The sequence below is a fragment of the Nerophis lumbriciformis genome, linkage group LG12, assembly GCF_033978685.3.
Source record: "Nerophis lumbriciformis linkage group LG12, RoL_Nlum_v2.1, whole genome shotgun sequence".
Taxonomy (NCBI): domain Eukaryota; kingdom Metazoa; phylum Chordata; class Actinopteri; order Syngnathiformes; family Syngnathidae; genus Nerophis; species Nerophis lumbriciformis.
In genome coordinates this window covers 36,199,914-36,220,681 of record NC_084559.2, presented here as the reverse complement: position 1 = coordinate 36,220,681, position 20,768 = coordinate 36,199,914, and the positions used below count along the sequence as shown (strand labels likewise).

The window sequence follows — 20,768 nt, the reverse complement described above, 5'->3', positions numbered from 1 at the left end:
TCACAATACGAAGGTCCTGAGTAGTCGTGAGTTCAATCCCGGCCTCGGGATCTTTCTGTGTGGAGTTTGCATGTTCTCACCGTGACTGCGTGGGTTCCCTCCGGGTACTCCGGCTTCCTCCCACCTCCAAAGACATGCACCTGGGGATAGGTTGATTGGCAACACTAAATTGGCCCTAGTGTGTGAATGTGAGTGTGAATGTTGTCTGTCTATCTGTGTTGGCCCTGCGATGAGGTGGCGACTTGTCCAGGGTGTACCCCGCCTTCCGCCCGATTGTAGCTGAAATAGGCTCCAGCGCCCCCCGCGACCCCGAAGGGAATAAGCGGTAGAAAATGGATGGATGGATATATATATATATATATATGCCGCCGAAAAAAGATTTTGATTACCAAAACAGGGCTGCCGAAACCGGATGTTGTGATGCCCTATTGACCTCCACTGGCGGGCCACGTCATTTCCTGCACACACCAATGACATAGCTCGACCAAACAGTCGCAAACAGGTCATATTGCTGTTTGGACCGCAGTCACATTTGAAAAGATCGGAATCCAAATAAATTTGGACTATCTCCTGATGTGGCCCAAATCTAATGCGAAAATATCCGATTTGAAGTACTTTAGAGCGTTTAGACTAGAAAAATGTCTGATTTGTGTCATTTGAGGGCAAAAAAAATCTGATTTGGTGTCTAGTGTAGAAGGAGCCTTTGCAACCCCTATCTATAGCATCTTCATGATATTGGAAGTTAGTTTGTTTCGTTCACAGTTTTTGTGTTCCCTTATGAACATGCACCCCCTGGACATGAAGAGACACTTGTTTCCTTACCTAGCCATCCAGAGCTGGAGTTGGGTACACACATGTCGGTCTCTGCGCTTGGAAGCACGAAGCCCACCACGAACACTTCCACGCCATCAGACATGAGTGCCAATCCCAGCACCAGGAACAGCTGCCACTGGAACCTCCCGTGGCCACACTCTTGGATAATCAGCTCGTACTGCTGAGCCAGCTCCTCCTCATCGGCCTGTCGCTCCTGTTCCAGCTCCTTTCGGTCCCTCATTGCGTCTGACACGGGTTGCCCCAAGGCCACTTGGCCATCCTTGTGCTTCCTGTCCCCCGTGGAGGGAACCCCCTGATACTCGCCCTCGTAGATCTCGTCCTCATCGTCGTGGCCCTCGGTGGCATCGCTGGAGCCCTCGTCGTTGTCATGGTAACCCTCTCCGCCCTGCCTCGGCGGGTTCCTGTAGAAATCCTCGTCGTCCACCTCCTCATCCTGGAATCGTGAGTAGTTGTGGTGGGATGAATACTCGTCGGCAGCACGGTCCGCCACCTTGTTGACCTTCTTTGCTGCCTGCCGCTTTGCCTCCTTGGCTATGTCCTTGGCACCTTTGACCAGGGAAGTCCTGTTATTGTATGTGTCCTCCATTCTGACCACGCCGATTGGAATACGAGGGTGACAAGCAGGGGGGCCGACTTTACTCTTGGAGTCGTGATCTCAGTGGGTCTGAAACAACAGCAAGTAACACAACATGATGAATATGCAGTCACCACGTACAAAAACCACAATGTAGTGTAGTGTAGTCATCAAGCAAGTTCAAATACGTGAACTCATAATTTATGTTCCCCTAACTTTTCATCAAAGCTCCCTAAGGGAATTATTTTGGATGTATTCAAATTGATATTCAGGTGTGACCCCGTGTTCCTTGTTTCATGATCGTTTCTAAAGCAATGAACATTTTAGATGAAGGATGCTGAAACTGCTGACTCATGTTCAGCTCTGTGGAACCCATGCCAATAAATAAAGACGTTCCCTGAAATCAATTTGCTGATGTTAGAGAGCAGGGGCCTCATGTATTGAGCTTGCGTGCGCACAAAAACCTGGCATACGCCCTTTTTTTCCACGGCAAAAGATGGGATGTATCAAGAGTGAAATGAGCGTGGAAATGTGCGCGGCCTCACGTCAACTTCATGCTTCACCTAAGTATATTTCCACAGGCTGTGGATACTTTGGTCGTTCGGGTTTTGCCAATATTTGATTTCAACAATATAAAAAGATCGAGGCAAAGACAGAAAATGTACTTTTTCGTGAATGCATTTAATGCTTCAAAAATCATATTTATATTTGTGAGGACATCTATTAGTTTATCTAGGCTGCAAGTGTCAAACTCAAGGCCCGGGGGCCAGATGTAGCCCGCCACTTCATTTTATGTGGCCCTCCAAAGACTGGAAATAATGTGCTTCATTAAAGTACTTTCTGACTAAATGTATTTGTTCTTTTAGTTTTGACAGAAGAAAATTACTTCATATTAGAGGTGGGATTATTTGGTCACCTCACAATTCGATTCCGATTCTTGGAATGGCGATTCGATTCAACACGTTTTTTGTAATGTATTAGTTATTCAAACCTTTTCAAAGCAAAAGCTCCTCTTGGCTGCTGACATACGATTTATACGCACAGTGTTGGCCTAAAAATGTATTTTTAAAAATTTGTTTTTTATTTCTTTATTTACAAAAATCCCAGAATGTTAATCAAATTAAAGAAAATAGAGCAAACCAAAATCCAACCCAATCCGAGCTTCAAAATACTCAGGGTAGAAAGTTTATAAAGTTATTTAGAAAACATAAAAACATCATACTAAATAAAGGAAAAACTAAAATTTGCAAAAGAACAGTATCAATAATAACAATGATAGCAATAATATTTCTTTAATATTTTTAATCCAAAAAAAAAGGATTCTTAAAAAAGAATATTTAATCAAAAAAAAAAGTTAATTAATCGATTCTCGAAAGTTTTGAATCAATTTAGAAACAGAATAAATAAAAAATGCGTTTTAAATGGCAATACATTTTTTTGAGCACCCTGTATCTTGTAAACTTTATTATTATCTGTCATACAACAAAATACTCCACGCATTTTTATTTATTATTTTGGGTTATCAAAAATAAATAAAGTTAATGATACTAACACAGACACTTGTAAACATGTTAGCATAATAGCTAATGCAAAAGACATTACGAGAGGACGTACAGATATGCATGAATATCCTCCGAGGGACATCACACATAAGTTATATTACAATTTCAAAGCAAGTTATCCATCAAACTGTTGGTAAATGATAATAAACACAATTGCCTATGCAAATTAGGCTATTATACATGTATATTTATGAATATTTACCGTTACAAGCGGCCCTCCCGAGGGCAGCCATAACTAGAATGGGGCCCTCACTAAAAACAAGTTTGACACCCCTGATCTAGGCGATCATTTTGCCATCTCTCGCTATCACAATGTGTTCCTGAGACTCCAGCACCCGCTTGGTCAGTCGGGCGAACAGGTGCAGCAGCGGAGACGGTGGAGGAAATGGCAGACGGCCGCGTGTAGCTCTCCTGTGTTTTAATAATAAATTGAGTAATCTCAGCACGAGTCAAAGTCCTTTGTACCCCTTTTGATATGCTGGTATGTTTAAATGTAAAAGACTGCAAACCAAATATTACATTACACATGAAACTCTAATCTGTCTGTGAGCAGGCTACTCTTTGGACACATTTTGTTGTATTTATACTGGAAGTAATCACAGTCAGCCCCCTCTTCTACAGTTTTCCGTATCATTGCAGCGACTATCTTTTCAATCGGGGTGCAGCACTACTTTATCTCCGCTCCTCTAGCCTGCTTTGGCCATATCCATCTTCTTCTTCACCTTCTTCCTGATGCATACTACTTATCTCTTATGTGTTTCTCTGTGGGTTTCTCGGCGCCCAGAGCAATGACCGGCTCACAATCTCAACCCTCTTTCGTTCGCTCGAAGCAACTGAATTCTGATTGGCCAGAGTGTGCAGAACTCAGGCTCGCGGCTAATTTCAAAATAATTTGCATATTAATGGGGGGGCGTGGCCTGGGCACACAGACATCTGCGATCAATTGATTGGGACGTAACAAATACTGTATATGTGTTTGGATCAGAGTGTGCGCACACTTTAACACAACTGATTTTTTCTTGTGTATACTGTTTTCTGGGCAGCACGGTGAGACAGGGGTTAGTACGTGTGCCTCACAATACGAAGGTCCTGGGTTCAATCCTGGGCTTGGGATCTTTCTGTGTGGAGTTTGCATGTTCTCCCCGTGACTGCGTTGGTTCCCTCCGGGTACTCCGGCTTCTTCCCACCTCCAAAGACATGCGGACATTCTAAATTGGCCCTAGTGTGTGAATGTGAGTGTGAATGTTGTCTGTCTATCTGTGTTGGCCCTGCGATGAGGTGGCGACTTGTCCAGGGTGTACCCCGCCTTCCGCCCGAATGCAGCTGAGATAGGCTCCAACACGTCCCGCGGCCCCGTAAAGGACAAGCGGTAGAAAATGGATGGATGGATGGACACTGTTTTCTGTATTTGAGCGAACGCCATTTTTTAGTAAGAAATCAACGCAACTCTATACATGAGGCCCCTGGTTCGTTATAATGAGAATGGGAATCAATCTATAACAGGATATTTATTTGATAAGGAGTCATGCACGCACACAAATAGGTCTTTTCCCGGCTAGGCCACCTGTGCTAACGAGAGGGAGAGTCCAGTCGAATGTGATTTTGTGCTCCAGCTATTATTAACGTCCCATAGCAGAGGTCTGGGTTCCTGACACTTATTGCCTTATTCTACAGAAAAAAAACACCATAAAGAAGACAAGACTATTCTCTCTTGAGATGTCATGCAGGTCTTTTGGTCCGTGATCATGCATTGGAAGTTCTTGCACATTAATTTCAGAGTGGCTAAGTGTAAGAGTCTCAGCCTAAATGATCTGCGTACTGTGTTATCGGAAACAAGTGGAAGAGGGCATGGAATGATTGGATCTTAGCATTCACACGTGGATTAAAAGTATTTGTCTACTGGAAACACTTGTTCGCCCTAAATGGCTGTAAGACTAAACCTAACAACCGGCTTGAGAAAGCAGGGTGAGGAGATCAGAGCTGTCCAGAGTGCACCCTCTCCATGCATCTCAGAGCTGTTCAGCACAGCCTCTAATGAACGCTGAAGCCTTGTCAGGAGGACACAAATCACAGGGCCAGCTCCAGCTCCCATAATGCAATTTTACTGGGCAAAATGACAGTGCTGATTCAAGGTGACTCCACTAATCTCTTAGGCTCATTGGACGACTTCTGTGGTTATAAGCGCACTGTTTAAGACAAAGAACAATAATTGTTTTAATGCCTCCACTGGCAATGGCGGTTTATTCGATTGAACCATACTGGGAAACGTAAGTGGGTGTTGAAATTAGACCCACATGATGCATTATGAGATAGTAGAGCTGCCTTAAATCTACAAGGTATTCAGTGGGAAGAAAATAATGCATTATTTCTCATGCTGTCAAACAATTACACATTTAAAACAAATTATTCTCAGGGTTGATTCGGATTCATTTAGATTAAATCCGATTTAATATCATTTATATTTAGTCCATCTTAATTGTGTAGTTTTGCATGAGCAAAAAAGGACACAAGAAAGAAGGGAATACATTCTTGTTCCCATGTTCAGGTTAACAAAATAATCTGTTTTTCTCAACAAAAATGTATCCACATTAATGTAGACATGTTACTGCTTTTGTGTTATAAATGTGACATTTCAAACTGGAAGTGATTTAGTGAAATGAGTGTGGATAATACTTGATGTCGGCCGACTGTTCTAGCTTGGCTGTTTTGTTTCGGATTATATGGGAATTTACTCTTGAAAATGACGACGCCCTGAACAATCCTAATGTGTTCTAATGAAAAGTAAAAAAAAAAAAGTGATAATAATGTGAATAGCATAATGAAATATTAAGTATTTAAATTATTAATCAATACCATAGTAATAGTCGTCCCTCACTACATTGCGCTTAATCTCGTGGATTCACCACATCCCATATTTTTTATTCTTATCTTTTAAATCATATTCTATGTGTTTTTTACCTAGATTAACTGTAAAATTAAGTTTCATTTGTTTGTTCATATTACAATGCAGTGTTTTTCTTAGTCCCTATTCACTATGTTGTGAAAACGATCACTCAGCAGAGTTCCGTTTCCGGTTTAAGGGTTACCCTGCTAACAACAACAGGCGGCTAATCTTGGCGTAACCCCATCCTCACCGCAACGATATCAAGGTAATTTTCAGCAGAACAACTTTTTGATGGACTTTATTTTCAACTCCTGCCTCGTCAATACCACATTTTCAATATTTGAATGTCTAGGAATACTCAAATTAACAAATACTTTCCCAGTACTCCCATTATTCTTTTAAGATTGTCATTTGATATACATTTAAATGTGTAACATTCCAACTTCTAATCTAGTAAATGTGCAGACGTTCTTGTCATGTGTGACCATAATACTTTGAAACAAGGAAACGATGGGTGTCATTTTCAAAAGCCCATACATTGAGCTCCATTTTCTAATGTTCTCATCTTCCGCCTCCTCCGCTGGCCATGGTAATACATATCCAAACTTGATCAAATACATATCCAAACTTGATTAAATGCATATCCAAACTTGATCAAATACATATCCAAACTTGATCAAATACATATCCAAACTTGATCAAATAAATATCCAAACTTGATCAAATACATATCCATCCATCCATTCATCTTCTTCCGCTTATCTGAGGTCGGGTCGCGGGGGCAGCAGCCTAAGCAGGGAAGCCCAGACTTCCCTCTCCCCAGCCACTTCGTCCAGATCCTGCCGGGGAATCCCGAGGCGTTCCCAGGCCAGCCAGGAGACATAGTGTTCCCAACGTGTCCTGAGTCTTCCCCGTGGCCTCATACCAGTCGGACGTGCCCTAAACACCTCCCTAGGGAGGCGTTCGGATGGCATCCTGACCAGATGAACCAAACCACCTCATCTGGCTCCTCTCCATGTGGAGGAGCAGCGGCTTTACTTTGAGCTCCACCCAGATGGCAGAGCTTCTCACCCTATCTCTAAGGGAGAGCCACTCACCCGGCGGAGAAAACTCATTTCGGCTGCTTGTACCCGTGATTTTGTCCTTTCGGTCATAACCTAAAGCTCATGACCATAAGTGAGGATGGGAACGTAGATCGCCCGGTAAATTTAGAGCTTTGTCTTCCGGCTCAGCTCTTTCTTCACCACAACGGATCGATACAGTTCAATTACTGAAGACGCCGCACCGATCCGCCTGTCGATCTCACAATCCACTCTTCCATCATTCGTGAACAAGACTCCGAGGTACTTGAACTCCTCCACATGGGGCAGGGTCTCCTCCCTAACCCGGAGATGGCATTCCCCCCTTTTCCGGGCGAGAACCATGGACTCAGACTTGGAGGTGCTGATTCTCATCCCAGTCGCTTCACACTTGGCTGCGAACCGATCCAGTAAGCGCTGAAGATCCTGGCCAGATAAAGCCATCAGGACCACATATCCAACTTGGTCAAATACAGATTCAAACTTGACCAAATACATATCCAACTTGATCAAATACATATCCAAACTTCATCAAATACATATCCAAACTTCATCAAATACATACAGTACATATCCAAACTTCATCAAATACATACATATCCAAACTTAATCAAATACATATCCAAACTTCATCAAATACATATCAAACTTGACCAAACACATATCCAACTTGACCAAATACATATCCAACTTGACCAAATACATATCCAACTTGACCAAATACATATCCAACTTGACCAAATACATATCCAAACTTGATCAAATACATACATATGCAAACTTGATCAAACACATATCCAAACTTGATCAAATACATATCAAACTTGATCAAATACATATCAAACTTGACCAAATACATATCCAACTTGATCAAATACATATCCACACTTGATCAAATACATACATATGCAAACTTGATCAAACACATATCCAAACTTGATCAAATGCATATCCAACTTGATCAAATGCATATCCAACTTGATCAAATACATATCCACACTTGATCAAATACATATCCAAACTTGATCAAATACATACATATGCAAACTTGATCAAACACATATCCAAACTTGATCAAATGCATATCCAAACTTGATCAAATACATATCCAAACTTGATCAAATACATACATATCCAAACTTGATCAAATACATATCCAAACTTGATCAAATACATATCCAAACTTGATCAAATACTGTCATGTCTGTGTAATCATGTTTTGTTTAGTTTAGTTATTGGACTCTTTTTAGTTCCTGCTTTTCACTCCCTTGTCTTGTTTCCATGGTTACCCATTAGTTTCACCTGTTCCACGTTTGGACTCATTGTGCACTCTTGTTTGTCACCATAGTAACCCATTAGTTTTCACCTGTCATGTCACGCACCTGTTTTGAGTCACGCACCTGTTGTTAATCATGTCTGTGTTATTTAAGCTTTTCATTTTCTGTTGTTCGTCCTGGTGTCATATCTTTTCTAACCCTGCTATCCTCTCATATCAAGCCATGTTCACAGTCCCATGCCACAGTAAGTGTTTTTATTTCGTGTTCACAGTTTCTGCCTTTGTGCAAGTTTTGTTTTCATTCGCCAAGTTTTTTACCTCCGCCATTGTGCGTGCCTTTTGTTTGCTTCTGTTTTGTAGTTTGTTAGTGTTTAAAATAAATCATGTACCCACCTTCAAGCCATGTCCGATCCAAGTTCACTTGCATCTCGGGAAAACAATCACTCCATAGTCCACGTTCTGACAAATACGTATCCAACTTGGTCAAATACATATCCAAACTTGACCAAATACATATCCAACTTGATCAAATACATATCCAAACTTGACCAAATAAATATCCAACTTGATAAAATACATATCCAAACTTGATCAAATACATATCCAAACTTGATCAAATACATATCCAATTTGATCAAATACATATCCAAACTTGATCAAATACATATCCAAACTTGATCAAATACATACATATCCAAACTTGATCAAATTCATATCCAAACTTGATCAAATACAGATCCAAACTTGATCAAATACATATCCAAACTTGATTAAATACATATCCAACTTGACCAAATACATTTCCAAACTTGATCAAATACATATCAAAACTTGATCAAATACATATTCAACTTGATCAAATACATATCCAAACTTGATCAAATATATATCCAAACTTGATCAAATACATATTCAAACTTGATCAAATACATATCCAAACTTGACCATTCTTGTTTGTTTGTATTTGAAAGTGTTGGCTCCTCAGTCATTAACATGTGTGATACACTGCAACTCATCTCCTGCAACCTGTTCTTATTAAACAAACGGGTGTGTCAAAGTTCGCGGGTGTGACTGCTTAGGGACGAGGCCATGTTGCTCTTAAACAAACTGTTCTTTTGTGTCCTTTGAGTCTATGCACATTGACAAGTGTGCTCACACAGCTCCTGGTGGTGTCTGCCTGTCAGAAAATCAATGGAGTGCATGGTGAGGTGCGCTGTCAGCCGTGATGAAGCTCAGAAGACACAAGAGCTCACAGAAGACCACCTGACCACAGCAGAAGAGCCCTCCCCCCCGACTGTGAACACAGCAACAGGAGCAATCACAATCAAACGAATACCACTTGCAAACTAGACAGCTGAAGGACAGTTTTGCCCCATTTCATACTCTCACTTTTCATTACCAAGGACCTTTTGTTTACATTGCTGTGAATCGTTTATCATATTATGTATCAGTTTGTTATTCTAACTCTTTTTGCTCTTCTGCTCCTGGGATGACACCAAAAAAAGATCCACAAAAATAGTAAAATAATTTTGGCATGGACCACGAAAGAACCTTTGGTTCAGATCAAGGAAAGTAAGTGCTCACTTTGTAATGCATGTTACCGCTACCAACAGGACTAAAGTGGACTTACAGTATGAACAGACAACATTCCCAAGTTCAGTTCAAGACTTGGGAGATAAACATTTTTGCGGCAAGTTCTTAAAACACTAGAGTGCTCCTGTTGTAAAGAAGAACTTGGACCACTGTCAACACATTGGCAGATCTTTGCGTTGACATTTTAACCTTGCTCGCAAACATAGAACACTGGGGTCCAAACTTGTGATTTACATAACTGAGGCGTTCCTCAAAGCACCCCTTTAAGTCTTCTCCTTTTTGGCATTTACAAAAATGTTTCATTATGTTATGTAACTTACGGTAGATGTTGCTGTAGCTTGTTTACTTCAGATGCAGTCAGTAGTCATTTGTTCAACGTCTTTAGTTATACTAGTGGTGTTCCTCAAGGTTCCATTTTAGGTCCTCTCATTTTTATCAGTTGGGCTGTTTAACTGGCGGCCCAAAAACTTGAGACTCACATTTTAACTAGATTTTTTGCAGAAGCTCCTAAAAACAGCACAGCGCTCCTGTAACTGACAAAATAAATGGACCAAAATCAAATGTCGACTGTAGAGCAGTGTTTCTTCAAGGGAAACTGCACATTTTGGGGAATTTTGCCTATCATTCACAAACATTATGAGTGACAAGAACACACATGTCTTTATTTAATTTTTTTTTAACATTTTATAGATGATAAAAAAAAATGCTTGAAAGATGCAGGTAATGCGAGTCACCATTGTAGCCTTCAAAGCCCTCTAAAACAACTTCAAAACCCTCCATCAACTTTTTATATACACACTGCAAGTCTATATATAATGTAGTAATAGACATGTTCATAACAATATGTAATATATTCAATATTTACCAGATTTTGATCATTTTAATCATTCTTCCGCGCATCAATTTTTCTTTCCATAGCAGCGCACATCTGACTTCTGGCAACAAATGTGTGTTCCTACTTCTGGAATCAAACACGAGTGTTTGTTCTAATCATGGCAGACTTGGAAACAGACAATAAATACAAATATTTTTGGACAAATGGGGATTCACAACCTCATACTTTTGAAGCTAAATATATTGCTGCTTAGAGAAGCGATCACGAAGGAAGAGTGAGACGTTGGAGCAGACGGAAGCCGGGAAAGAGAGGGATGAAAGCGATTTTGGCACTATAAATATAGAACTTGGAGACAAGCTATTTCGACATAAATGGATTGCTAGCCCAAAATCATCAGGAAACATCCCCGGCCAGCTGGACCAAACAGACAACTGTCCATTGAGTGAGTCAATTTAATATCGATCATGATAAACGCAGCACGTCATACGTGTTAGTACAACTACAGTACATACAATGTCTGGCTAGCTCAGCTGTGTACAAACAAAACATGAAATAATACTTTACAGATACTGTAATATGATTGTTAATGTTTTTCAGTCAGTACAGATGGGGTCGTATCGCAGTGTTATGCATTACAAACCCAAACCCGTTTTGTGTTGTTGTAGAAGCTATCTTATCTCTTGCCGTAGTTAGCTTTTACGGCTAATACCGTAATACCAGTACAAAAAAAAAAGAGTTCCTCAGTGTTTGCTCCAACAATAACAATGCTACTACAGTTTGATTATCATACAGGCTACGGAACGTCAATTAAGTATTGTTGACGGGGGTTTTTTAATGCATTTTTAAAGTGATTTAGAGGTAGAATTGATTGCTCCCATTAGCTGCATTGCTAGCCACGTACAAGACGATTTTTATATGTTAGAAAGCAAAAAAAACAAAAAACTTTTGTCTTCTCGTCTCTCAATGATTGTGAACAATAGGCAAAATAAAATTAAAAAGTGCAGTACATAAAAAATAAAAAGTGCAGTTCCCCTTTCTTAACCCTATTGTTGGGCTGCGGGCACCACTTCGAGGGCCACCAATAAACATCTCGTTCTCAGCTCTGGTCTGTATGGGCCAAAGTGTTACTCACTTGTATTATACTTTTCCACCACGTGTGGCAGTAATGACAATATCAAACAAACTGAAGAAGTCTGGAGCTGAAGTCACAGAAGTTTCAAGCGAAAAAATTATGACTAAGTGAGCCTGTGTTTTTGCACTTAAATTTTATTGACAGTTTATTTTAAGAAATATATATATTGTTATTATTTATTATTAATTGAATGTATTTATTTTGGCACTAAATAATGTAATCAGTCATGTATGAGTCCTTCAGTTGCAGTATATTTGAATAGTATTTATTATTCCAATCGGCCTGACCTAAGCCTAAGGTTTACGTGTTAAATAAATAATCTTTGTGATTAAGACATGCTTTAATTTCATTTGACTGTTAAACTGTAAGTAGGTTAGATATAATAAATATAAATAAATATACTAAATATGATTAAAATCAAGAGTAAGATTATTAGTTTAGTGTTATTATTTGAGTGGGCCCTGGGCCCCTCTGTAGTAGAAAAGTTGGGCCCCAAGGTCAAAAAGGTTCTAAACCCCTGCTGTAGAGGACGCTGGTTCTGCGGACTATACAAAATAATACTATTTAAAGGGAGAATGCTGCCCCACCAGTCCTTAGCTTTCTGGAAATGTGGCCTCCAAAATAATTTAGTTGAATAACCCTGCTGTAGGTCTACGCTGTACTTGGTGTCATTTATTTAATTTATCAATTAAGTAATGATCTCCTCTATCTTACTTTCTCCATCACACATACATGCTTACCGAATCTGTTGTTATGATCCGCTGCCCGGATCATATTTTTTGTTTACGTTTTCAAGATACTTGTGTTTTTGGTTAGTTTTGGACTTCTTGAGTACCTGTTTTGTACACCTGAGTTTGTTGCCATGGCTGCTTATTATTTTCACCTGCCGCGTTTGTTTCCCGACACGCACCTGTTTGTCATCACTGACATTATTATTTAAGCCTGTCCTCCCTGTCATTCGTTCTTGCTTCGTAGTTTGTTTTCATGCAACAGTTGACGACTTTTGTTCTGGCTCTGTACCTGTTAGCTTCCACGCTAAACTCCTTTTTTACCTTCTAGCTCCCATGCTAGCTCTTTTAGTTTTTGCCTTATGTGCTATGAGCACCCTTTTCTTTGTTCCAGTATAATTTATTCCGGTAAATAAATAATTTCTTTTACCTTCACGCTGTGTCCGAAGTCCGTTGCATCCTGGGAGAACGAAACCCCGCATCACCATGCGCCCCGGTCGTTACATCTGTTGCGTATCACACTGATCAATTTGAAACGCTATATTTATTTGACCTTAACTTGAATGTGTTTATGTTTTTTTACAAGTGACATGAATCATTTTGTGATCCGCTGTCATTAGTTTAACAGTGACCAGACACCATGAGTCAAGCAACTTACAAAAATAACAGATTGATTCTGGTCCTAAAAGAGAAGGCTGGGTGAGTCATAAAGGAGATTCACCAGGTAGTTTTCATAAGACCTCGAGTGAAAATCAATAATACATTTTTTGGCTGCACAGTCCACTAGACGCGACGTTGCCATTACACAATGCGATAAAAAAAAAAACGATTCAAAGATAGAAGGAGCACAGTGTCCTTTTTAATGGCTTCTTTCTTCGCATCCGTCAACGTACCAGTTCTTTCAAACTGATGCAATAACGTTTTAAGCATCATTTTGAAAGCTTTTGGACCTTTTTTTTTTTTTTACGTAAATACAATCAAATCCATCTAAACACTTTTGTATAATTCCCATTGTAGAACCTCAAATTATTTCAGGCAGGTTCTGCCCTTTGTAAGACAATCACCAGCACAGGCCTGTGACGGCTGCTTTGCCCTATCAGTATCAGGAAGAAGCAGGACCAATCTCTAAGTGGGCAGTGCTGCAAGTAATCCCATCAAGAAGAGAGAACCCGTGGCCTCATCTGGAGGAGGCTCAACCAGCCTGGGACGTCTTCCATTAGGAGATTTCATCAAGCAGTGATGGTATTACTGGCAGAGCTTGTGTACGTGTGTGAGAGACTGTGTGTTGACGAAAAGAAGAAAAGAGAAACGCATTAACCATGTAAGGCTACATGATTAAATTATCATTGGTAAAATAATCACTTTAATGAGACATGTGTCATTAAAGACTAATACAGCGATTAATCTCAAGTTTTTAATGCGTATTTATGCAAGTAAAGTCCATCTGCCATGAGTAGCGCTGATCAGGGAAGTCATTTGGGCGGCACGCGGGACAAGTTCCCGGCACTTTTTTTAAAAGGTAATGTTGGTTCCCTGGGCTTTTTATCGCCCCAAAATAATGTTACACTATGTTCAATGAAGACAAGTCACACACTTGTACCAAGCGCAAAGCGGCCGGTTTCCCTTTAGACTGCCCACACCAGGGGTGTCAAACTCATTTTAGATCGGGGGCCACATGGAGAAAAATGTACCCCCAAGTGGGCCGGACTGGTAAAATCACGGCACGATAACTTAAAAACAAAGACAACTTCAGATTGTTTTCGTTATTTAAAAATAGAACAAGCACATTCTGAAAATGTACAAATCATAATGATGTTGGGATTTTTTTACACTTACATGTTGCGGTTAATAATTTATTTGTCGTTATTCATATTTTCTGAATAAATTATGTGATAATGTTCATCAGTCAACTCATTGGTGTTAATTTTCAATAAAAAAGTTATATCAAAACCAAATTACAGGATGTTATTTATGTAATTTGATCATTTTCCTCGACTGATGTACTAACATCATGTGGTTTATTTTGTACATATGTAGCATCATCTCCAATGATACAAAGAATTGCTATTGTGACATCCAGTGGACACATGTAGAACAGCTGTTTCTTTCATTAAAAAATTTCAGGTGAATTTTTACACTTAGAAAACTTATCCCGCGGGCACGGGCAGGATAAAACCTGTTGGCGGGCCTGATCAGGTCCTCGGGCCGTACGTTTGACACCCGTGGCCCACACGCTCATTGATTGTCTCGCTAGCACGGGCAGTTTCTTGCTAAGCAAGCTGCAGATAAAGATTTTTTAAATACAAAGATATTTTTATGTCTGTTACAGACTCCACATATAAAGATACTTAATTGAACAGATTTGCTCGTTATGTGTGTGGTGTGCTACCAGAGGTGGGTAGTAACGTGTTACAGTTACTCTGTTACATTACTTTTTGGATTGTACTTTTTAAGTTTTAATGCAATATATTTTTTTACTTTACTTGAGTAATTTTGTGAAGAAGAAACGCTACTTTGACTCTTTTGCATTGAGTTTCATTCCGATCGTTACATTTATTTATATCACAATTATTTATAATCTATTGATTAAAGACATATCAATCATACTTGCCAACCTTGAGACCTCCGATTTCGGGAGGTGGGGCGTGGGGGCGTGGTCGGGGGTGGGGCGGGGCGTGGTTGGGGCGGGGGCGTGGTTGGGGGTGTGGTTAAGAGGGGAGGAGTATATTTACAGCTAGTAGAGATGCGCGGTTTGCGGACACAACCGCGGAGTCCGCGGATTATCCGCGGATCGGGCGGATGAAATTTAAAAAAATAAGATTTTATCCGCTCGCGGGTCGGGTCGGGCGGATTAATTAGATATTTATTTATTTTTTTATTTTTTTATTTTTTTGCGGGTGGCAGTTAAACCAATTGGGAAATATATATACATAGTTAAATGTTGTTACCCACATACGAAAAACGAGCAGGCACCTGCAGCATATGCCACAACAGAAGGAAAAAAAAAAAAGAGATGGACACTTTTACGGAGCGGAGGGACGCCTCGCCGGGGTCCGGGACCGAGGCTCCTTCCCCCGAGAGGGCCCCACCGGGAGCCGTAGCTGAGGCGATCCGCGAGAAGGGCCCGACGCACGTCCAGGGTCACTACCGCGCCCACCGCACCGACACCCCGCCTCGTCCGCTTTCGCCGCGGCCGGCGTCACGCGCAGCAGGTAAGCAGCTTACCTGCCCGCCACCCCCGTGGCCGGGGGCTCGTAACATGGGTCACTCCGCGCGCTCCGCCCGCGCAGCTTACCTGCTTGCTCGCAAAATGATTATTAGCATTCAGACAGGTTAAAATGTTGCTAAAACCATCACTTTTCTATCAGTCACAGTGACTTTTCAAAACAAAAATATTACAGCAAAAATCATATGGGTTGATTGACATGTTTATTCTGTAAGCTAACTTCAATAGTTTGAAATTATTTTGACAGTTAATGCCAGTTATCCTGTCAACCTTTCACAAGACTTCAATTTGTTAATTGAAAGTATAAATAGTATTAACACTTTTAACAGTATGTCTTGCTGTGAAATACAGCCGACAGGATGGCGCACCAAACACAAAGCAAGGCCATGCTGCAGGAGAACAAAGGACTTCTTTCATTTAAGGTTTGTGATAAACCATCAAACTCATTCGTTAAAAGGACTCTATAGTAATATAAAGCGAATTTTTCTGGACATTATCATGCAAGAAAAGTTTATTTTTGGGATCGCGATCACCGCGTAATGATTTTTAAAGGTTGCATTACATTATTAACTGTCCCATGTGATCAGCCAGTGCGATTGGAAGTCCATGCTCAATTATTGCCTCCGTAAATAAAACTTCGGCATTTATCACATCCAAAGAATCTGTTTGGGCGACGAAAAACGTTGAAAGTTTTCCACTTGTATCGCTAGCAACGGCATTAGACTTGTGTTTTTTTGTCCCAACGTGGTCTTTTACATCACTAATTCCTCCGTGTCCGATCGAAAAATCTTGTCTGCAAAAGGTGCAATTCGCGTAGTTTTCAGCCTTTTTTTTTTTTTTTTAATTAATATTAGATATATAACAACGGGCGGATGGCGGGCGGATGCAGTTCTGATCAAACGTTACATCGGGTGGATGGCGGATGGTTGACGACTTTCTGCCGCGGTTGCGGATGAAATAAATTGCCTATCCGTGCATCTCTAACAGCTAGAATTCACCAACTGGAGTATTTCATTCATATATGTATATATATATATATATATATATATATATATATATATATATATATATATATATATGTATGAAATACTTGACTTTCAGTGAATTCTAGCTATATATATATTTATTTATTTTATTATATATATAAATAAAAGAAATACTTGAATTTCAGTGTTCATTTATTTACACATATACACACACATAACACTCATCTACTCATTGTTGTACTTGAAAGTACAATGAAATACAATTCCGGGGCAATGGCACCTATCTAATACACAGTAATGAAAACACAGTTGTTCTACTAACTGTACTGTGTGTTATGAGAGTAGAGTATGTGTGTGTGTGGCCCTTTAATAGGTGACAGCATGTGAGGTGAGTGACGTCAGTGAGTGTGTGGGTGAGAGAAGAGCGGGAGCGGTAGCGTAAATGCGGGGAGGGACTAGTTGGTTTTGCGTTGAATTGGCTGTGTGCAAGCAATCAATAAAGCAAGATTTGCAACTAATTGCTGGACTCATCATTCACCCTAAAGTCGTCCGCTGTGGAGACCCACTGTAAGGTGAAGGGTGTTGCCCCGAGCATACATCGGCCCTGGAGAAGTGTCTCCCCTGCGCTCTTAGACTATGGTCTCGTTCTTCTGCTTCGTCTCCTTGTGTGCGCACACTGGACTCAGGTCCGCATGGAGCTGGAGGGGGCGTGGCCTCCAGCTCCGGCTGAATTCCGGGAGATTTTCGAGAGAAAATTTCTTCCGGGCGGTTTTCGGGAGAGGTGCTGAATTTTGGGAGTCTCCCGGAAAATCCGGGAGGGTTGGCAAGTATGATATCAATTAATCAGCAAGCCTTCTTCCGGCAGGCACTGTCACATGACTCTGTTTCGCCAATCCAACATAAGCAGTAGTGATATTTGAGTCCATTTCACAAATCAAACGCTACTTGGCAGTCACATGATTCCGTTTCACCAATCCAACGTAAGCACTAGTGACGTTTGAAACCATGAAATGGAGCCTGGCATTCTACCTGGCGAGTGGTGGTAGGGACTGTTCACATCAAAAAGGACAGTTATAAAAGCTGAAATAGGTCTGTATTTTTAAAGTACATGATAAAATAGACACTTGTTTAATAAATGTCAGAATTAGGGATGTCCGATAATGGCTTTTTGCCGATATCCGATATTCCGATATTGTCCAACTTTTTAATTACCGATACCGATATCAACCGATATATGCAGTTGTGGAATTAACACATTTGGACAACCAGGTATGGTGAAGGTATGGTGAAGATAAGGTACTTTTTAAAACAATTAATAAAATAAGATAAATAAATTAAAAACATTTTCTTGAATAAAAAATAAAGTAAAACAATATAAAAACAGTTACATAGAAACTAGTAATTAATGAAAATTTGTAAAATTAACTGTTAAAGGTTAGTACTATTAGTGGACCAGCAGCATGCACAATCGTGTGTGCTTACGGACTGTATCCCTTGCAGACTGTATTGATATATATTGATATATAATATAGGAACCAGAATATTAATAACAGAAAGAAACAACCCTTTTGTGTGAATGCGTGTGAATGAGTGTAAATGGGGAAGGGAGGTTTTTTGGGTTGGTGCACTAATTCTAAGTGTATCTTGTGTTTTTGTTGTTGATTTAATAAAAAAAAACAAAAAAAAACACACCGATAATAAAAAAAAACGATACCAATAATTTCCGATATTACATTTTGACGCATTTATCGGCCGATATTATCGGACATCCCTAGTCAGAATGTCCACAAGACGTGACAAGACGCTAGCACATCCTGGCAGTTTGGGAAAACTGGTGAACAGAAACCTAAAACAGTTGACTAAAATAGCGAACTTTTTGTATGTCTCTGATAATCATATTAATCCCAAGTGTCAATAAACCCCATTAAAACATTACCAACAACACCAAAGTGGAAAGTACTTATCTGTTAGATCCGGAGCTTGAAAGTTAATAGCGCTAGCATGAAGCATTCTCTTCTTCTACTGCATTTACATTCCCACATAGCTAAACAAGCTGAAATGACCACAATCGCCCCCGACAGTGCCTATGGCCAACAGTCACATTACAGATTGAGCAGTGTTTCTTAATCATATAATCAATCGCCCCCCTTGTGGTAATGACAATACCAAACAAACAGAAGAAGTCTGGAGCTAAAGTCATAGATAAGTTTCTTAAGCGCAAAAAATATGACTAACGTGGAGAAGCTGTATTTTCATTTGCACTTACATTTTATTGACAGTTTAGTTAAGAAACATATATAACTATTATTTGTTATTATTAATTTAATGAGAATGTATTTATTTTAGCTTTGCTTTCCAAATCTAATTTTCATCAGTTTTTTTGAGTCCCTTCTTATGCTGTATATTTGATTAGTATTTATTTTGTAATCAGCCTGACCTAAGCCTCGAAAATAATATTTCTAATTAGCACATGCTTTCATATCATTTGACAAGGTTTAGCCTGTTAAACTGTAAGTTGATTATATATAATTATTGAACACAAATAAAATTAAGAGTACGATTACTAATTCAGTGTTAATATTTGAGAGGGCCCCGGGCCCCTCTGCAGTGGAAAAGTTGAGCCCCGAGGTCAAAAATGTTAAGAATCCCTGAGATGTGAAAATAGAAGCAACTGAATTGTTTGACAAATCAGACTAATTTAGTGCATCGAAACATAATGACTGTAAAAAAATTATCATGACGTCAGACAAGGCAGCACAAATCTTAAATGATTACTTTCAAACTAGTAAAAATAATATTCAATCATGCGCTGTCATCCGTATCAGTAGAAATGTTCACATTTCAGCTTACAAGAATTTCACTTACAACTGGAGAAAACATGCTGCAGTAAATTGTATATAATTGTTATGTTTCACACACACACACACACACACACACACACACACACACACACACACACACACACACACACACACACACACACACACACACACACACACACACACACACACACACACACACACACACACACACAAACACACACTAATTACGGTTGTAGTCCAAGAACCATGAAAAATAGCTACTAAATAAATCAGAAGTTACTCACAAGTTACTCAATACTTGAGTAGTTTTTCACAGAATACTTACTCTTACTCAAGTAATTATTTTGATAACTTTTTTTTTCTTTTACTTGAGTCATTATATTCCAAAGTATCGGTACTCTTACTTGAGCACAGTTTTTGGGTACTCTACCCACCCCTGAGTGGGTAAAGATTCTGTCCCACCACAGTCCAAACTCTTGCCCTCCAAGCACCGAATCTCGCATGAACAAATGTGATCCAACACAATCCAAAAAGGACCAACATAGCAATCACCATAGCAACAACCATAAAAACAGGTAAAAGAGGACATGCGTTCTGTATTTTTATAGGCACCGACTGATTTCCGTCGGTACTACGTGTTATCAATTCACGCAAAATCAAATGGTGCCATATGTACAGTATAAACACCTTTTTAGGGTGCAACAAAAGATTAGATTCAGCTCTCCCCACAGACATGAAGATTTTTGGTGTAAAAATTGAACAAGACTTAGACTTAGACTTGGACAAACTTTATTGATCCACAAGGGAAATTGTTCCACAAAGTAACTCAGTTACAAAGGCTGGAAAGGGTAATGGTAGGATAATTACTAAAAATATACCATAGTAGCAATATAAAATATAACATATGTAACATTTACATATTACATATACAGTATATAATATATACTGATATATTATATTATGTTTTTATATAATATATACAATATATAACAAATATATGGGATATAATTGGGACAAATTCACTCTTGACACACCTGAGACTTCAGGACAATCATATAAGACATTTTTACAAGACATAAGCTAGTCGGGTGCTTGCTGTCTTTGGTCTGAAGGTGCAAAAACAGTTCAATTGTCTTTATGTTTGTACCCTGCTTAACGTGACACCGCACTGCAGCGCAATGACTGACAGCACACAGCAGCTGACCAATTTAGAGTTCAGATGCGCCGATGTGCAGTT

General features: G+C 39.7%; 1 protein-coding gene across 2 annotated transcripts in view; it reads right to left on the bottom strand.

Annotated features, from left to right (window-relative positions):
• The window catches only part of sv2ca (synaptic vesicle glycoprotein 2Ca), a 120,893-nt gene that overhangs the window by 86,025 nt on the left and 14,100 nt on the right, over positions 1–20,768 (bottom strand). For both annotated transcript variants that reach the window (XM_061985816.1, XM_072914224.1), the window contains exon 2: positions 823–1,498. In XM_061985816.1, the coding sequence (XP_061841800.1) occupies positions 823–1,420 (598 nt within the window). In that variant the 5' untranslated portion in view covers positions 1,421–1,498. The remainder of the gene's footprint in view (positions 1–822; positions 1,499–20,768) is intronic.